The 19,208-nt window shown below is 40.4% G+C and overlaps 1 protein-coding gene across 3 annotated transcripts in view; it reads left to right on the top strand.

Moving 5' to 3' along the window:
* Positions 1-370: 370 nt before the first annotated feature.
* Positions 371-19,208, top strand: part of UGGT2 (UDP-glucose glycoprotein glucosyltransferase 2) — a 117,638-nt gene continuing 98,800 nt past the window's right edge. Inside the window, exons 1-7 of one of the 3 annotated variants that reach the window (XM_080916903.1) lie at positions 371-557; positions 4,950-5,032; positions 9,617-9,747; positions 10,175-10,287; positions 11,237-11,411; positions 14,028-14,124; positions 16,515-16,587. In XM_080916903.1, coding sequence (XP_080773029.1) covers positions 400-557; positions 4,950-5,032; positions 9,617-9,747; positions 10,175-10,287; positions 11,237-11,411; positions 14,028-14,124; positions 16,515-16,587 — 830 coding nt within the window. In that variant the 5' untranslated portion in view covers positions 371-399. Of the gene's footprint in view, positions 558-4,949; positions 5,033-9,475; positions 9,748-10,174; positions 10,288-11,236; positions 11,412-14,027; positions 14,125-16,514; positions 16,588-19,208 lie in introns of those variants that run through there. The other 2 variants (XR_013975036.1, XM_080916902.1) reach the window with 2 other exon arrangements.

Genomic DNA, 19,208 nt, shown 5'->3' with positions numbered 1-19,208 from the left:
CGCAGGCGGCTTTTTAATGTCATTTCTTTAGCCTAGTCTCCCTCTTGCTTCATGTCCCAGGTGATTCTAACGGGAAAGCTGGCCCTCACCCAGGGGTCCCTGACCAGCTCAGCTGGGGCAGCTCCAGCCAGCAATAGATTAGTATCGAAGGCCAGGCTCCCTGAGACCCCGCGGCGGACCCTCCGAGCATCCTCGGGGAGGCCCTGCGACGTCAAGGGAGTCAGAGTCCACCCGGGTACTCGCCCCCTGAGCTCCTGGACCTCGCCAGGTCACGCATGCGCACACCCAAGACCAGCCGAGTAACGGACTGCGGCTCCCCCTACACGCGCCGGAAGTGGGCGGCGGAGCGCCGGGAGGCCCAGAGCGTGGCGTGGCGTCTCGCGCTTCCCTCAGCGCGCCATGGCGCGGGCCGGAGCCGCGAAGTGGCTGTGGCTGCTCCTGCGCTCTGTCGCGCTGTGGCTCGCCTTGCTTGGCGGCAGCACGGCGACTGCGTCCAAGGCGGTGACCGCACACTTGGCTGCGAAGTGGCCCGAGACCCCGCTGCTGCTGGAGGCTAGGTGGGTGCCCAGGCCCGGCGAGCGCAGCGGCCGGGGAGTGGCGGCGGGCGGAGGGACCCCCACATCCCCAAGACAGTCCCTCCTGGCATCCCAGGGTCCCTTCAGATCCCGCGTCCTCCCTGTCTGGACGCCACTCGGAGACGCCCTCCCGCCCAACCCCAACATCCCCTACGATCTGCGGTCCTCTGGGGTGAGCCCTCTGCCGCCTCAGCAACCAGAACCGCACACTCCATTCCCTCAAACCTGGCGAATCAGAGAGCATCACTGCTCCCGATGGTCACTGCGCAACTCTGTCACTCGCTCGCCCCATCTTCCCCACGTGCCTACGAGTTTAAAAACTTCTGTGTCCCAAGTTCATCCCTGTTTCTGCGCGTCATGTTGACACCGGAGGCTGAGTGAGGCATTTAGTGCTGAGCGCTCCTGCAAAGTTCTGGTCAGCTGACAGCGATTTGGAGCACAATTGACAGTGGGAAAAGCAGCTTCTCAGTTACACCCTCCTCCCCAAATAACTCACCCAACGGGATTTGTTATCCATTCTGTGCAGTTACCTTGTAGAGAGCAGACGTAGGTACCGGATTTTGCTCTTTCGTAATTCGGCAAACAGAAACAGGAATTCTGCTTCTCCTGGTGGCACACCTTTCTAATCCCTGAGATTTACAGAAGTGTGTGGCTAGTCTGAAGTCACAAAAGAGAGACTTTGTCTTAATTTTAGTTCTTTAATATTGAGCATAAGCAGTTTTGTAACTTTTTAATGTATTTACAAAAGAACATATGGTTTTTTTTTTTTTTAAAGGAAAAACTGAGCACTGTGTTATATTGCATTTATCGGATGTGTGGCATCTAGAGTTATAAGAGAATAAGTCTTTATTTTTGAAGCCACCATGGTTTTGGCAATGTGTTATAACAGCCCTGGGAAATTACTGTAGATTTTGGTACCAGAAATAGGATCTCAGTGCAACAATAACCTAAAACTGTGAGAAGTAGCTGTGATTTGGGGCTCGAAGAATTTTAAAGATAGAGAAAAGGTCTATACAACCTTGAGGAGGCTTCCAAAACAATGTTGAATCTGATGGAACTAGCTATTATTTTTGGAAAATGAATGGATGGTATTGAACTAGATATTGGTAAATGGGTATTGGGAATAGTTATGTGAAGGGTTCAAAGGGATGTATTATTGGAAGCAAGAGAAAAGGTGAGTCTTGTTATATACCAACTGTATATACTGGCTAACTTGGGTTTAGCCACTTATAAACACCAACTTGGAAGCAACAAACTTGGACAGTTGTCACAGTTACCTGAGGAGATTTTCAAAAATTGTCCAAGATGCCACCCTGTAGCTCTTTGTTGCAGGAGAGAGAGATCAGCTATGGGAAGATGAGGCTATACTTTACTATTTGGAAATTTTCTCAGACTGTTTATATTAGAAAGGATGTGAAAATTAGAAAACTATTTATGAATGTGATCTGGAGAGATGGCCAAGGTCAGATCAACGGGAAAGTTTATTTGCTCAATAAAGGGGGGGGGGGTGACTCCTGGGTCCATTTAAGCTACTTCAGTTGCAACTGGTAAAATGGCAACTCCAGAATACTTAGAAAACTGTATAGAGCAGGGTTGTATTGAGAGAAATGAGCATAGTCTAATACTGTCTTAATAATGGACCTTCCATACCTTTACCTAGAGCTACACAGTGCAGGTTGGGTGTCCCACATCTGAATCCTAAATAGTTCAGGACCAAAAATTGTTAGTCTGAACATGACTCCAAAGTGGAAAATTCTATACCTGATCTCATGGGACAGAAGCAAAACAGAAGTGTACTAAAAATATTGTATAAAGTTATATACAAGTTATGTGTATGTGAGACAAATGAATTGTGTATTTAGGGTTTGGCTTCTTCTCCAAAATAAGCATTCTGCCTACACAGAGATTCTCAAACCTAGAAAAGCGTGAACTGCTTATGTCCCAGGGTATTCAAGCTGTGTGTTGCTTTTGCCCAACTGAATATCAAATGTTCTCCTTATTTAAAGTTCTGTTCCATCCCCAACTTTTTGTTATATCCTACTTAGCATTGTCTCTACATTTAAATCTGTTACTTTTTGAGTTATTATTAAGATGGACATTTTAAAGATGTTTTCACTCTGTTCTGCACAGGACTAAATAACACTTCATTGTGTTATATGGCCTTGATTGGCTTTGACTTTTTTTTCTCCAAGAAATTCTTGAAATGTGGAAGATTATTTGGGATTTAAGCAGGAAGCCTTTGTATAATGTAACAATTTCCCATTTATTTTTATATAGGGTTTTGTTTTAAGTAATATTGTCTATGTGAATAAGCAGTAAATACATTTACTATTTTTGCCTCAAAACTACTTGATTTTTATTTTTTATATAATAATATTTTTATTCTTGGATAACTTCATATATCCACCCAATGAATTTTGTCCATATCTACCCACTGTTTCCCCAAACCCTCATGCCCCACCCCACCACTATGTCCTCTCATTAAAAAAAAAAAAAAAGTAAACTTGTAGGCTTAGATTTTTTTTCTTCAAAACCTACTTTAAATATGATTCTTTAATGCTTCTCCCTCCTCAGTTTTTGTCCACCAGCCACCAGAGGTGGGGAGAAAGAAAGGTTAATAGGAAGTGGGGTTTGTGGACCTGTTTAGAAATAGTTCTTTGGGGCGATTCCAATCTTTGTTGTCAGCAGTCTAGTCTACTAGCAAACAGCAGACATGAATCAGCAGTGGCATGCCAGTCCTCTCGGCAAACAGCAGACATGAATCAATAGCAGAGGCTCGATCCAGAAGAAACCTGGAGGCTCAGTAGATCTGTATACCAGAATACAGTAGTCAGAATACCAGCAGAAGTTTGTTGGTGCGTTTCACTCTGTGAAGTCACAAGTTATAATCAGGGCAGAAAGCAGCGCGAACCAATGCAATAGCATCATCAGCAAACACCAGCGTCAGCAAAGTCCAAGGAAGACCATCACCCACTGTCTATTCACACGCCTCTCAAGCATCTGCTCCAGAAAAAGAGCACATGCCCTTTTACCAGACAAGTTCCAGGAAAGCACTGAATCTGTTCTCACTGAAGCATCCTCTCATAAGACCGTTTCCAGAGAAACATCACATGACACAGATGAGTCTCCAGCAAAACCAGGAATTTCCACTTCCTAACCCACTGAGTAGAATTAGGGCAACTAATATATTTACATGAGTGTCCTGCCATTGCCTGAGCTTGAACAACCATCCAGGACCCATACCTCCAAATAAAGCTGATTCTCCTTCCTCTAGAAGTCATCAGTTAACTGCAAACAGCTTCTCTGCATGGGTTGGGGTCTTATGAGTCCAAATCCTATCCTTGTTGCATGTTAGGCCAGCTTGATCTTATGTAGATTTTATGCAGACAGCCACAGCTACTATGAGTGTATGAGTTCAGTGCCCTTATGTCCAGAAGACAGTCTCACAACAGAGCTCCTCTGCCTCTGGCTCTTCTGGTCCTCCCAACCTCTGCTTTGCGTGTTCCTTGAGCTTTCAGAGAAGTGGTATGGTACAGTCTCGTGAGGATGAACACTCACAGACATGTCTTCCTTAAACTTTGGCCTGCATTAAGTCGTTGTACTAACTTCCCTCCATGGCGCAAAGCTTTTCTGATGAGCATCTGAGAGCTATGTTAACCTGCGGGTGTAAAAATAAGTTTTTAGAAGGCAGCTTGATACTACGTCTATTTGGCAAAACAATGATGGGTTCCCCCCTGGGCCTATAACACCCCTCTCAGATGTGCTTTGCAAGGTTTATAGTACCAGACACGAGTTTCTTCCTCTCTAGTAGGCCTTAGATCCCATCATAAAATAGTTAACTATTCCCATAACATTCAGACCACTCTCGAAATAACGAGCATCCTTTTCCAGGCTAGTCATTAGTGTAGTGTGCAGAGAACACAGACGATTAAGACTGGATGAGTTTTCTCCTCAAACAGTCTGCAGTTTGATCTCTTCGTGTCTCTTTGGTATCTTTAGCAAGGGCTACTACATATGACTTTTATATAGCATTTATAGAACCATTTTTGTATATTTACCATTTACCATTAATGTTCTCATTTTTCCTACCTTAATGATATTTCATGTTGAAAGAAAAACAAATTATACATTTTTAATTGATAATGATAAGAAAAAGCCAAAAGTAATACATAGTGTAATCTTTTTGGAATAATTATATATATAATTACTTCAAGTGAGAATTTCAATTTTTTTTCATATTGTGTTACAGTAAATGGATATCAGTAATTTAATATTAATTTTGCAAGTTTTGTCACAAAATATTGTTCTATAGTATAGTTTACAGTATCTAACTTATTTTTTGTTTTCATCTATTTATGGATTTTTTTTAAACAGTGAATTTATGGCAGAAGAAAGTAATGAAAAGTTTTGGCAGTTTGTGGAAACAGTAAGAGAATTAGCAATTTATAAGCAGACAGGTAAGTGATGCACATTTTAGCATATAAAATTTATACTTATGTACATGCATCATGTGATAATTAAACATGAACACTAATTGGTTTGTCAATCTGAACATTAATCGGAAGGTTGGGCATGTGGTTCTGTTGGTAGAGCTCTCGCTTAGGATGTGAGAAGCCCAGGTTTGGACCACCAGCATTACCAAAGAAACAGGCACGATGTCGCTCTTGTCAGTTGTCTCATCAGTTGTGATGCAAAGGGATGACAAGGTCACGGTCATCCTTGGCTCTATACTGAATCAAATGTCACCCTGGGCCTCATGAGACCTTGTCTCAAAACAAGGAAAGAAAAACCATCTCTAAACTTGACAACATGTTCTGGGGGAAACTGCACCATCTGTTTTTATGTCAGCTCGCCACACGCTAACATCATTTGTACAGAGGGAACCTTAGTTGAGAAAATACCCCAACTCAGATATGTCTGTGGGCAAGCCTGTGGTACATTCTCCTAATGTGTGATAGTAACATTCTGGGTTACACCAGCCTTGGTCAGTGTTCCTATGAAAGCAGCTGGGGTTGGGCATGGTGGTTGAGACAGGTCTGGTTGACATAGTACACTCAGGCCAGACTAAGCTGTATAACAGAGAAAAAGAAGAAGAAGAGGGGGTGAACAGGAAAGACTTAGGAACAAGCCTATAAGCCATGGTCTCTGTTCGATGGTCTCTGCTCCAGTTCCTGCCTCCAGATTCCTGCCCACATTTTTGCCCTGACTTCCTTCATGAAGGACTGTAACCAGGACATATGAACTGAAATAAGTGGTTTCCTACATGAGGTGCTTTTGGCCTCTGTTTTATCACAGCAACAGAAATGACAGGCAACTGTTGTAAGCATTTGTTTCTAAGATATAAAACCCGTAGGAAAACTCAATTAGTAATTGCTGCATAATAACGAAAAAAATCAAATTTCTTGAGTTACTTACCTTAATTTCATCGATTATATGATTAATTTTGCACTGGGATTGTTTTCCTTGTTTTAATAGACTTGGAAAGAACTAAGAATTCAGCAGAAGTGAGAAAGGTACAGAGTTCTCCTCCCTTCTCTACTCATTCACAAAGAGCCACCTTTCTCAGCTCTTCGCTCGACTCCATGCCTGTAATGACTCATTAGTATTATTTAAATCTGTTGTTTAGACTTTTTAGTGCACATTCTGTGAGTTTGGACAAATGTTTACTGGGCTTGCTGTGTTTTTATTGTCTGTATATTTTGCTTTTAAGCTCTTCATGATATTTTTCAATAATTACCCTTAAAAAGTCACGTAATGTTTTCATATCATTATTTATAAAATATAATTCCTACTTTTATATGTGCCAAAAATGTACATATCTATTAACATGTGCATTAATACATTTTAGAGAATATCAAAATATTGAGGCCATTAAAGCTAAGCTATAGTAACAGAAACTATAGGGCTAATTATTCTAAAGGAAAGATTATTTTTTTTATTTTGAAATAAAATAGATGATTTGAATGTAGAGTCCCATAAAACTTGAATCTTTAACCATATAGACACAGAAGACATTTTACTCTAGATCATTAGACTTATTTTTACCCAAATGTAATTGGAAGATAATTAGTTTTAAGTATTCCTTTGTTTTAGTCTGTTTGGCTTAAGCGACTTTGAAACTTAGCAATCGTTGACTTAGATCCTAAAAGTAAAGAGAGCAGATAAACCTTTGATGGTATTTTAGGTAAAATATTTGTAACACATACAAGTTGCTCATCTGCTACATATGTGCAGGGGGCCTAGGTCAAGCCTGAGCTCACTCTTTGGTTAGTGATTCAGTCTCTAGGAGTCCCAAGGATCCAGGTTAGTTGAGTCTGTTGGTCTTCCTGTGGAATTGTGTCCTCTTTGGATCCCTCAGGGTTAGCTTTCCTAAAAACATTATTTAATAACCATTATCTTTGTATTAAGAAATGCCAGGCACTGCTTAAACGACCACACCATAAGGATGAATAAACATGGCAGACACACTCGATATGTCATAATGTGGTGGAGGCAGCAAGCCAGCTCTGCACACTAGGGCAGGTGAGGTCAGGCAGCTTTGCTGTGCACACTAGGGCAGGTGAGGTCAGGTGGCTTTGCTGTGCACACTAGGGCAGGTGAGCATCAGGTGGCTTTGCTGTGCACACTAGGGCAGGTGAGGTCAGGTGGCTTTGCTGTGCACACTAGGGCAGGTGAGGTCAGGTGGCTTTGCTGTGCACACTAGGGCAGGTGAGGTCAGGTGGCTTTGCTGTGCACACTAGGGCAGGTGAGGGTAGGTGGCTTTGCAGATGTGAGCATACACAGAAGGCCTAGGCAACACTTGGAGCAGAGCCACTTAAACATTTTCTAGTTGTGACTCCATTTTATCCAGGAAGTTTTACATGACAACAAACATGTGGGTATGCAAAATAGGTATAGAACCAAAGAGCCAAATGTTTAACCAATTAATAAGTCATAAGAAAATTGATTTTTAAAAGAAATTAGGCATACAAATAAATTTACCATTTATTAAAGATGAAAGGTAATTTACAATTGAGTTTCACTAGTGAAATGGTTGTTAATTGTCTACTGTACAGTCCAAAGATATTTAATTTGTTATTTATGTGCCTAAGGATGACAGTGAAAAAACATTAATTGTAGAACTGGGGGATAGTTCAGACAGAAAAGCACCTTTCTGCTGAAGCATGAACCCAGGTTTGATCCCAAAATCCCTGTGAAAAAGAAGCCTGGTGTCGGGCTGCAATCTCAAGGACGGAGGATCCCTGTGCTTGCTGGCTGGCCAGCCTGGCCTACTCAGTGAGGTCAAGGGCACTGGGAGACCTTGCTTCAACAAACGAAGGTATGGTAACTGAGGAATAATGCTGGAGGCTGTTCTCTGGCTGCCGCATGTTTGCACGCATGCACATGGACATACAAACATTATATTCTACAACTAAGCCATTACATTTCTGTAAGTGCATGAAATGTATGCTAAAATCACTTCAGTTCGTAGCACTCCGTAGCCTGGAATCTAAGCTGATGGTTTCAGGAAGTGTTCACTGCCATTGCCTGGGTAAGGAGGGCAGTGCTCAGCAAGGTGTGGCCCACACAGGGAAAGTGTAAGTATTGAGGCAAGGGTTAGCTCTCTGAAGACAATAAGGATGGAAGAGAATGAAGCTATGGCTGACTGTTGGCATAAATGCATGGTCTCTTAGATTCTAAAAACAGGATGAGTCAAGAATAGTGGAGGGGCAAAACAATGATTGTTTAATAGCATAGAATAGCCTCAGCCCTCTGTTTCATGGTAGAGGTGATTTGTTTTCACTGAGTGACTGTTTCTTTGTAGATACATATGGGCTTACATAATATGTGGTTATTCATATAAACTCTTAATTAAAATATTCAACAGTTTATCCTCAAAGCCTTTTGATTTTAATAAACACAATAGTAAATTTTCTTTCTTATGGGACATGTTTAAAGCCTTTTGAATCTTGATTTGTGAAGAGATCACTAGAAAACAACTTGGTTTCAACAAAGAAGAATATTTGCAATGTTGTCACAGATTTAGGAGAGATGACTTTGATAGTTATAAAGCATAGACATCTCCATTCTATTTTTAACTGTTTTATCCGCTGGTGACTAAACACATGCGTGTGATGAATTTTATTCCCTGGTGACTTCACACATGCATGTGATGAATTTTATTCATTCACTGGTAACTTCATGCATGTGTGTGATAAATTTTATTTGCTGGTGACTTCACGCATGTGTGCGATGAACTTTGGTTATTCTCACTCCCTCCACTCTGACTCACTATCACCCCTCTTCTCCCTCTGAAACCTTCTCCCCTAAAAGCCCCTCCTGCTTGCATATAACTTTTTCTGTGTGTGACCCACTGAGCTCTAATTGTGTTGCTCCGGTGACCCTGAGTGGGAGGTTGTTTCCTACGACATGAATGTAGACGAAAAGGCACACATATAAAATTCTTTTATCTCTTTATTATTCCTTTATTAGCATACCTAGGCTGTCTTCAGCTTTACACTACTATTCTCTACCCCAAAATTTACACTACCATTACACTACTCCAAAATTTAGTGGTCTCGCTCTCAAGAGTATCAGTTTTAAACTGAATCCAGAGAGCCAGGCTTCTCTCTGGTATCCAGAGATCAGCTCAGAGAACGGTGAGCAGTATCTCAGTGTGCCCAGCTCTACATGGGATCATGGATCATGATGAAAGTCACGTTTGAGGTGTGTTTCTTGGAATATTGTTGACATGCTAATTACTCTTGGCTCCCTGAACAAACTGACTTTGTCTCTTGTCTCTGCTCACTTTGCTGCCCTCGGTCCCTTCCAACTGCAGAGTGGATCTCTAACTCATCTGTGCTCCCAGTAGACTAATGCAAGATGGTTTTCATCTTATCTTGTTGATTGCTCAGAAACCACTGAAATAGATAAAATAATGTTTTCTTTAGCTACTTATCCAAACTTAAAATGTGATGATTTGACAGTGATTCAGTTAGTTCTCTGGGGGGATGTTCGAGGAAACTGAATGTGAAATGCTAACATCTTTTTCTTTTCTATAGAATCGGATTATTCTTACTACAACCTAATCCTGAAGAAAGCTGGACAGTTTTTAGACAATATACACATCAATCTCCTAAAGTTTGCTTTCTCCATAAGGGCATACTCTCCAACTATTCAGATGTTTCAACAGGTAAAAATACCCAGTGAAGATGCATATTGTAATGTAGTAAGCTATTTAAAGTGAACAGCATTGATTGAAAGCGTTCTACAGATGTACATTTTATTCCATAACCTGTCCATTATTTTATTACCATTTCTGTCATTGATTATGGCTGAAAAAAAGAAATATAGTCTACTTGGAGTTAGGAAAGTGTGAGAACACATTGCCAGTGAAACTACTTATAATAAAAATTTTATAGAATTAAAAAAATCTTGGATGCATGATTCTCCTAAGATAAGGTTTATTCTATTACACATTGCTTAACTTCTACTCAGAAGATAGTGTACCTTAATTAGAACAATAACTTCATAGTCAGTCGAGGATCAGTTGTTTTAACCAAAGTTTTAGGGTTATATTCCTGTGATGAGCTACTATAACCGTGTCTCTGGGCTTGTAGGTTGCTGCTACGGAGCCACCACCAGACGGATGCGCTGCGTTTGTGGTTATACACACGAAGTGCACCTGTAAAACCAGTGAGATTAAAAAGCTGCTGAGTAAGGCTGTTTCAAGGTAAAGTACTGTGGGGAGAAACCAGAGCACTGCTTTGTGGGGAAGAGTTGGAATCAATTTGTAATATTCTAAGACTTAGGACAAAGATATCCGATCCTGTCTGTATCGGTGTTTGTGTGATGCTTTTTATGTCTTTTAGTCCATTTTAAAGATAAGAAAACTGTTGCAAGTAATTTTGAGGACAGTAGGAATGTTTTCAATTATCCCTGTGTGAGGAGGAGTCTGCCATCCCGCACTTCCTTATGTATGAGACACTGTGTAAATGTCTACATTTCTGTGTAAGGAAAACTTTCCAAACATAGTGGCTTACAGTAGCAATTACTTTCTCTGGAATCTGAACACCTCTTTCTCCTGCTCTCATCCTATTTGTGCCTCAGAAATTGAAAAGGGTACGTAAGTGATGGCAGCCAGCTTTACGAGGAAAGGTAGAATTTACTAGACGGTGTAAAGAATCCAGCATGTGCCTAGGAGAGACGTTGTCAGAACTGTTGGAATGGCCGTGCGAGCCGACAGCACCCAGGCCTCTTGAACCTGTCCACCTGTCCGCCTGTCCGCCTGTCCACATGTCCATAGGAAGCTCAATCACAGTGCTTAGCATTAAACACTCATTTTTGGTGAAGGTGCTTTTGTATGGCCTTTTAAGTATTTGGAAACTATTTTCAGGGAATATGAACTGTAGTGAAAGTTATTCTAATTAAATATAAATTTAATTGATTAAAGTTGTATTATTAAAATATTATTTTATTGACAATGCACCATACTGAATGCATTTTAATAGTCAGTTTTGGATAAAGCAAATTCCTTCTTTTTTATTTTTCCTTTCCAATTTCTACAGTTACTGACATTATTAATTCTTTGGTGGCAGAAAATATAAAGTTTCGTGGTGTATACCTTATACACTTGTTGACTCTCACTTCCTTTGAAAGTCTGTATTTTGTCTTTATTTTAGGCCCAGGCCTTACCTGTTTGAAAGAGATCATAAGTTTCCCACAAGCAGTGAGAACTTACCAGTGATTATTCTCTATGCAGAAATTGGTACAAGAGCATTTGCTGAATTTCACAGAGTGTTGTCTAAGAAATCAAACAATGGTAAAATCCTGTATGTTCTCCGCCACTATGTCAAGGTACATATCTGCACTGTTTTGTGTTTTACCAATATTAGTAATTTGTCCTTTTCCTGTCTGACCCAGACTCAGGGTTTATCAGTTTTATTCATCTTTCGTATAGAAGCCACTTTGATTTCTTGATTGCTTTGGTTTCTGTGCTCTTTCTGTTTCAGCAGTGTTCTTTTCCATATCTGCTGCTCCTTTCCTAGTTGCTGTCTGGGACTGCCCTTCGCTGCTGCTGTAACGCTCACTGTTCAACATCCACAGGAGCTGTCTGACTTCAGCTCAGGCATGAGTGGGTGCTCAGAGTGCAAGGTCCTGAGAGAAAGCTGCCGTTTCTCTAAGAATTAAAATAGGCGCAGGGTGACAGCCATGGCTCACAGGCCATCTGGACACTTGCCTATGCTGTTAGGCATTTAATGCTCAAATGTCTTTCCAGTCTCCTCTCTAGTCTGTTTTCAGATTTTATTGTATGATTTTAGTGAAATCACTGCTATTTACTAGAAATGAGGAAGCATTGTTAAATAATCTTAACTTTTTATACATATTTTAAATATCTATAGTCTATATGAAGATTAAAATATATAGCAGAAGCCTAGGTCCACTGAAGGTATATATGTTTTATAAATATTAACATACTTAAGTCATTACTCGATATGCCTCTAGGCCAAGCATTATTTACAAAGCAGTAAGAAACAGTCCCCTTTTCAGAAACCTACATTTAGTGGCAGGCAGTGGAGAACCTATAGTACATTATGTAAGTGTTTCAGCAACAGGAAGTTGGGAGAGGATCGCATGATGGGAGTAGAGTGATTCACATTTACTAACAGCAGCAGCGCATTATGCACGTAAGTCTCTATTGGGTGGAGCAGTCAGAGATAAGAGACCCAGTAACAAACTGGATGTAGGAGATGAAAGTATATATTTATCTTACTTACATTCACCAAGTGATGCTAATATGTCTCGTAGAGAATATGCCTATCTGCTGAGGGTTTGTCTCAAGTACTCTTTGGAGAATATAACCAAAAACAAACTTTTACTGAATCATATTGTCCATGAGGATGCTTTGTACCATGAAATAATAACCAGTTTAATGAATGACATTGTCTGCGTTCACAGCACTGTCATGTAAATCAATCAACATGTGATTTTAATGAAAATAGACTCCTTATGCTTCCTTTTGACCAAATGCCATTTTGAGGGAGAAGATGTGATAGAGAGATTTTCCTCACCTCTTTTGGCCTGCAAGTGCTTCACTTTACAGATCCAATCTCATTAAACCACAATTCCGTGTTGATTTTAATACCTGTCAAAAGAAGAAAGTACATAGAAACTGAACAAGCATGTTTCTGTTACTATGCAGAATCCAATGACTTTGTAGTACTGATAATGGATACTGGTTGTGTGGAATTGCATTTTCTTTATGATGTGTGGTAGCCTTAGGACTTGAGTTTCCCAAGCCTCCAATTACAGTGTTGGCTTGGGGTAGCTGTGTGAAACCGGAAACGAGCACACTGCAGCTTTTCCATCAGTGTGTTTGTGGGTAACTCAGTTGCACCATGCTTTCAGTGCAGCCTTCCTGAGTTGAACTTTAGTGTGAGCAGCAGTTTTAAGTACTATGTATCCAAAAGTTATTCATATGTGTTCTGATTTGGAAATGAAACAGGCCAGGAGACAGGCACTCTGCCCATATACGTTATTTTAAGCCGAAGAAAAGTGTTGGGGAAGACAAAAGAGGTATGTAGGTATGTCGAACTTGTGCTGTGCAAACTTGTGTTAAGCAAAGACACAGGGCTACTTCTAAGAATACAGTGCACACAGAGTCATTAAAACTAGCTTCCTACCTGGAATAAAGCCCAAAGGTTGGTGGTTGCCACACAGCCAGTAGGAGGGTCAGTTGGAGACGAAGGAAACTTAGACTTCTTCAAATCATTTGTATTCATCTGTGTTTCCTCTGTAGTAAAATGAAACGTGATCTTCCTTGCTTATTGGAGGAATCTCTAGAGATAGATTATATATTTGTCTCTTCCTAAAAGAAAATTAGCTACCAAAATTCTGATAATATAAATGTTACAGATAGGTCATCAATTGGTGACATTTGGAATACTTTAGTCATTGAGAGACCTGAAGAAAGATTTGAGCAGGGTTTCCAAAGCACTAAGCACGGGGTGCTTTATTGTCTGTCTGTCTGTCTCTAGTCTCAACATTTCATTGTTTATTTTTGCTCACTCACTGGTTGTCCTGGAACTAGCTACTTAACAAATGAGACTAGAGAGTCATAGCTAAATTTTTATTAAGAAGGTGTCCTCAACAGAATTCTGGTTCTTTCATAGACTGTGTAACAAATATAAGTGTTCCCCCCCCCCAGATAATAATAATATTTCACGGTGGTTAGAAGCCTTTTGTGTCAGGCAGGGGCTGTGGCTTTGTGCTAGAGTACTTGCCTAGCACGTACGAGGCACTGGGTTAGAACTCTGCGTCAAGTAATGCACACACACACATTCATACGTATGTGCCTCCAGTATTATTAATTTGCTATGGTAGCCTAATATGGCATGGTGCAGTTACATAAATTTAAAGTAAGATGCTTAACTAAATATTTCTTCTTTTTCTAAAATAAATGTATTTGCACAGAAACCAAGCTCAAGGAAAATGTACTTATCAGGCTATGGTGTGGAACTAGCAATTAAAGACACAGAATACAAAGCATTGGATGACATCCAAATTCAAAGTAAGATTTTAAATGTTTAAATAAGGCTTCTTTCTTTTCTGTTCTTTGACATTTTTATTAATACACCCAATGTATTTGCTCGTGCTCAACTCCCCCTCTCCTCAGCACATGTTCCTCTAAACTCGACGTCCTTTGCTTTTTGTGTATAACCTACCATGTCCATCCATTAGTGCTTCCTACAAGCACATGTGTAAAGTCATTATTTTAATATAAATGTAAGCAGTGAGGGGCTGGAGAAATGGCTTAGCAGTTAAGAGCACTGGCTGCTCTTCCAGAGGTCCCGAGTTCAACTCCCAGTGACCACATGGTGGCTAACAACCATATGTAATGGGATCAGATGCCTTCTTCTGGTATGTCTGAAGACAGCTACAGTGTATTTACATACATAAAAATAAATAATTGTTTAAAATAATAAATGTAAGCAGTGAATTAATTCAGTGGCTGTATTTCTTTACCTTATGCTAGTTCCAATAACCATACAGAGAAACCAAGATTTATTTCAAGATATACCTCAATAGCTGAGTAGTTAGCCTACTATGCTGATCTGGATGCCTCCCACCCCATCCCATCCCATCCCATGATAATTACGTATTATTATTAATCTGATTCTTTGGGCTTCAGATGTGTTTCCATGAACTCTCATGGGTTCAGTTCCTCCAACCTCCTGGTAGATCTGAATCAATCAATCTATCAATCTTCCTCCCTCCGTCCCTCCCTTCCCTCCTCTTCCCCCCCCCCTCTGTCTACCCCTCCCCCCCATCTTCCTTCCCCTCTTCTCTCCCTGTCCTCCACCTGGTGGTGGAGGTCCCACCCTATTTTCTATTCTGCCCAGCCATTGGGTGATTAGCATTTATTGGCAAGACAGAGAATAAATGGTAAGAGCTGTTTGCACAAATTTGAGACAGAAGATTCTTGATATAAGCATTTCAGTGCTGTTTCCAGATTGAAACAAGATATGAGGGCAGAGAAACCAGCATTTGAATAACACAAGAGTAAACTTTGCTGTGTACAGAAACATTATACCTGCACATATGAGTGTGGTGTCATCTGAGAGGGTAAGCTAGGCAACTTACTAATGGTCATTCCCCCTCAAAGAAAAGTGACCATCGCTCAGCAAGTGGTCCATCACCATAGTTGTGAGCTAGGTGTGAGACACCCTGGAACTTCTGTGTAACTTCTTGTATATGTGCAGGTGACTGCAGGCTCCAGTGAGTTCCTGTGTGTGGCAGCCATGTCCTGCCCAGAGCTGAGCATTTCCTCCTCTTCCCTCCCGGCTCTGCAGTTGTACTGCCCCTTGGGGGGCAGCACTTCATACAGATCCCATCTGTGGCAGAGCACTCGGGGCATTCTTTTAAAAGCAGAACACCAAAAATCAAACTTGGTGGCCTTTCTGAGAATTCCATGGAGTATGTTTTAATTATATTCAACTCATTCCCCAGCTCTTCTGAGACATACACCTCCTCTATGCACCCAATTGTATCCTCTTTAAAGAAAACTAAAGATGAGCATCGGTGTGTACTCCTAAGTCTTCTGAATGTGCGGCCTTCTACTGGAGAGCCATGCACTTACAGTGGCACACCCAAAGGAGAGCAGACCCCACTTCCCAGCAGCTAATGTCAGTGTCTCCTCAGCTGCTTTTCCCTTTCTAGCCCATACATTTCCTTTGCTTCAAGATGGTCTGCTTACTTTATTAAAGTTGTCCATCTCTTTCTCATTTCCCATCGAGTGTGGTATTTCTATTAGAGTCTTTTTCCTGATATCCATCCCATCAGAAATCATGGTAGATAACACATTTTATCTAGTGATTGAATGCAGCAGATATGTTGCTAGCACATGACTAAATCTGAGCATCCTGCATTTCTGCGTACAGTCAGGACCCAGAGCTCCAGCAGAGGGAGAGAGCACAGCTGTGTGTGATGCATGGTGAAGGACAAGCTCTCGCACCGCCCCATATTCCACTCCAGCACTGCTCGGTAGGAGACAGGAAATGAGTGGAGCATAATAATGAGGCCATGAGAATCTTTCTAAAGATTCTTTGACTGTCTTTAGGATTGTTTCAATTGTGCAAAAACTCAGATTTGTAAGGGCAAGGATCTCCCGTAAGACCTGACAGCATAAATCATGATTTACTGTGGATCCTATTGCTTACCATTTTGGCATATAAAAAGGAAAGTTGCTATAAAGTAATCTATATAATATTCATTGCGGTTATACGGTAATGATCTAAGCCCATTTTTATAAAGAATGCACATTTATATAGGAATATGTATATACACATGCAGATATGTTAACCTGTGCATGAAAGAAGTATAAAATAAATAGAATTTATTGTATTGAGAGTTCCATGTTCTTCTCCCAGCCTACAAATATTTATTTTTCCTTTAATGTAGCCACGACGGATACTGCTATAGAAAATGAGGCAGAAGCAGATGAAGTTCAAGGATTTCTTTTTGGGAAACTGAAGTGAGTCTGAATAGAAATGAAACTGGTTTTTTATTTGGCACTGTTGCTCTGAAAGTAGTTCGTTTGATATGCTATCCTTGGCACAAGCTCTTTTTATATATACATGCTGTCTTAGTTTTCAGTTTCTATTACTGGGATAAAACACCATGTCAAAAGCAAGTTAAGGAGGAAAGGGTTTATTTGGCTTTTCCTTCCACATCACTGCGCATCATTGACGGAAGGCAGGACAAGAACTTAAACAGGGCAGGTCCTGGAGGCAGGAGCTGATGCAGAGGCCATGGAGCTGCTGACTGGCTTGCTCCCATGGCTTGTTCAGCCTGCTTTTTTAACTACCCCAGGGATGGCTCCACCCACAATGGGCTGGGCCCTCTCCCCCTGATCATTGATTTTAAAACATGCCTTATGTCTGGAATTTATTGAGTCATTTTCTTAATTGAGGCTCCCTTCTCTCAGATGACTCTACTTTTTGTCAACTTGACATAAAAGTAGCAAGGACACATGATTTTATATGCACACCATCGTGTTTATTAAAGAAATTACAGACACTTAATGTCAAAAAGGAAGAAAAAGCAAACACCAAAACCAGAAAATTTTATAATAATTATGAATCCAACTGGGAAATAACTATCTTTGCTGGCATGCCTTGGCATGTATGTTTCCGAGCTTCCTGCACATATTCTAGGGATAAAGTGACTGCCTTTGCAGAGTTTGCTTTTCACAGTGGAACTGTATTATGCACCTGTGTTTTCATAAACTTATGTTTACATCACAATTAAATGTGTATTTCTCCCTTTTTTAATCAGGAAAAAAAGTTCTATAACAAAGCCTCAAATTTCATAGAATTAGGTAAGCCTTATTAAGGTAAACTATGAAATCATAAACCAGCGGATCAGTTATCAAAAGCATGAAACCTTTTCAGTCAGTCCCACACTGTTCAGTTGCTGTGACTGCAGAGGTTTAGTCCATTATTATCCTGGCAGGAGCACAGCATCAGGCAGGTGAAGCAGCTGAGAGCTCATCCTGATCGATAGGCAGAGAGAGAGAGAGAGAGAGAGAGAGAGAGAGAGAGAGAGAGAGAGAGAGAGAGAGAAACAGACACAGACACAGACAGACAGAGAGCTCTGAGCTTTTAAAAACTTCAAAGCACAGCCTAGTAACACACTTCCTCCAGTGAGGCCACACCTACCCAAGCAAGGCCTCACCTCACCTTCTAATGCTTCTCAAGCACTCCTGGTGACTAAGCCTTCAAACATATGAGCCTATGGGACTATTCCTGTTCATACCACTGTGCCCTCTATTCATGTGCACCCTGTGCTACTGTCCCTTTCTTACATACTTGAATAAATGTATGTACATACACTTATTAGTATGAATACACACTTACAAAGATTTGAAACATGAAGGCTATATTGTAATAATAAAATCTTTACAGCAGTTTGTAATAGTTAACATTGTTTAAATGTTTGTTACAAATGAAGACAAAAGAGGCTTGGCCAGTGGCTCAGTGGGTAAGGAATGCATGAGGACATGAATTTTCATCCCATTTTACCTGTGGAAAAAGCCAGGCATGACCACACAGGCTTTTGTGGCCTCAGTGCTTTGGAGGCAGGTTATAAGCAGTACTGGGTCTAACTGGCTGTCAGCCTAGGTCCAACCTAAAACAAAGACCTTGTCAAGGAATGAGGCTGACTGAGAGAGCAGAAGATGTTATGTTTTCTTGTTCTCCATGTGTGTTTACCGCATGCATACACCACACATGTATGCTCTACCCCACACATGTGCAAAAGATGACTTTTAAAATAAATGTTCTATTAACAATGTGAGCCAGTTACTTAAAGTAAATTATAGTACTTGATACAGATTTAATGGTTTACAAAAATCATGAATAATCTTAAAATTTGTGTTCTATAAGAAAAGAATATTTACCCAAATTCTCTTGTCTAGATTACCATGTTAAACTGTTATCATCTAGTCTTAATTTTATATACTAATATATTCACTTAAGTAACCTTTCGATAATTAAAATAGGCTTCTTTGTTTTTTCCCCATTCTATTTGAAGATGAGGAATAGACTAGAAAGCCCTCTCTGTGTTGTCATGCATAAGGCTAGCCGTGGTGTTGTGTGTACTCTAACACACAGCATTATCATGCATAAGGCTAGCCGTGGTGTTGTGTGTACTCTAACACAAGAAGGAAAATTTTTATGAGTCCTATAAGTAGGCTAGATTAAAAGAATGTTTTTATTAACACCATTAGCTCTTAATATTGCAAGTATACTTAAGGCACTGAAGTTGCTGATGCTGGTGACTAAGAGAATGAGAGAGAGCAAGAGTAACGTTTCTGCAGATGATGCTACATTAGGGAGATAACTGGATTCTAGTTTTAACGTTTAGCCACACAAAGTACTAGTTAATACATCTTACAAATAAATAAGTAAAATGCATATTTAATTGATAACAATATGGTTTTATTCCACCTCTCACTGGGTTGTAATATGTTGGAATCTATACTTCCTCTAATTTTGTTTATAACTTTATGTGGGAATAAGTTGGAGGTCTTCAAATAAATATGTTTTGGAATTCTAAATTATTGTATAAAAGGGGATGTATTTGCAGAGTTCC

This window comes from Micromys minutus (assembly GCF_963924665.1).
Source record: "Micromys minutus genome assembly, chromosome: 5".
Taxonomy (NCBI): domain Eukaryota; kingdom Metazoa; phylum Chordata; class Mammalia; order Rodentia; family Muridae; genus Micromys; species Micromys minutus.
This window is presented reverse-complemented; position numbering and strand designations above follow the sequence as displayed.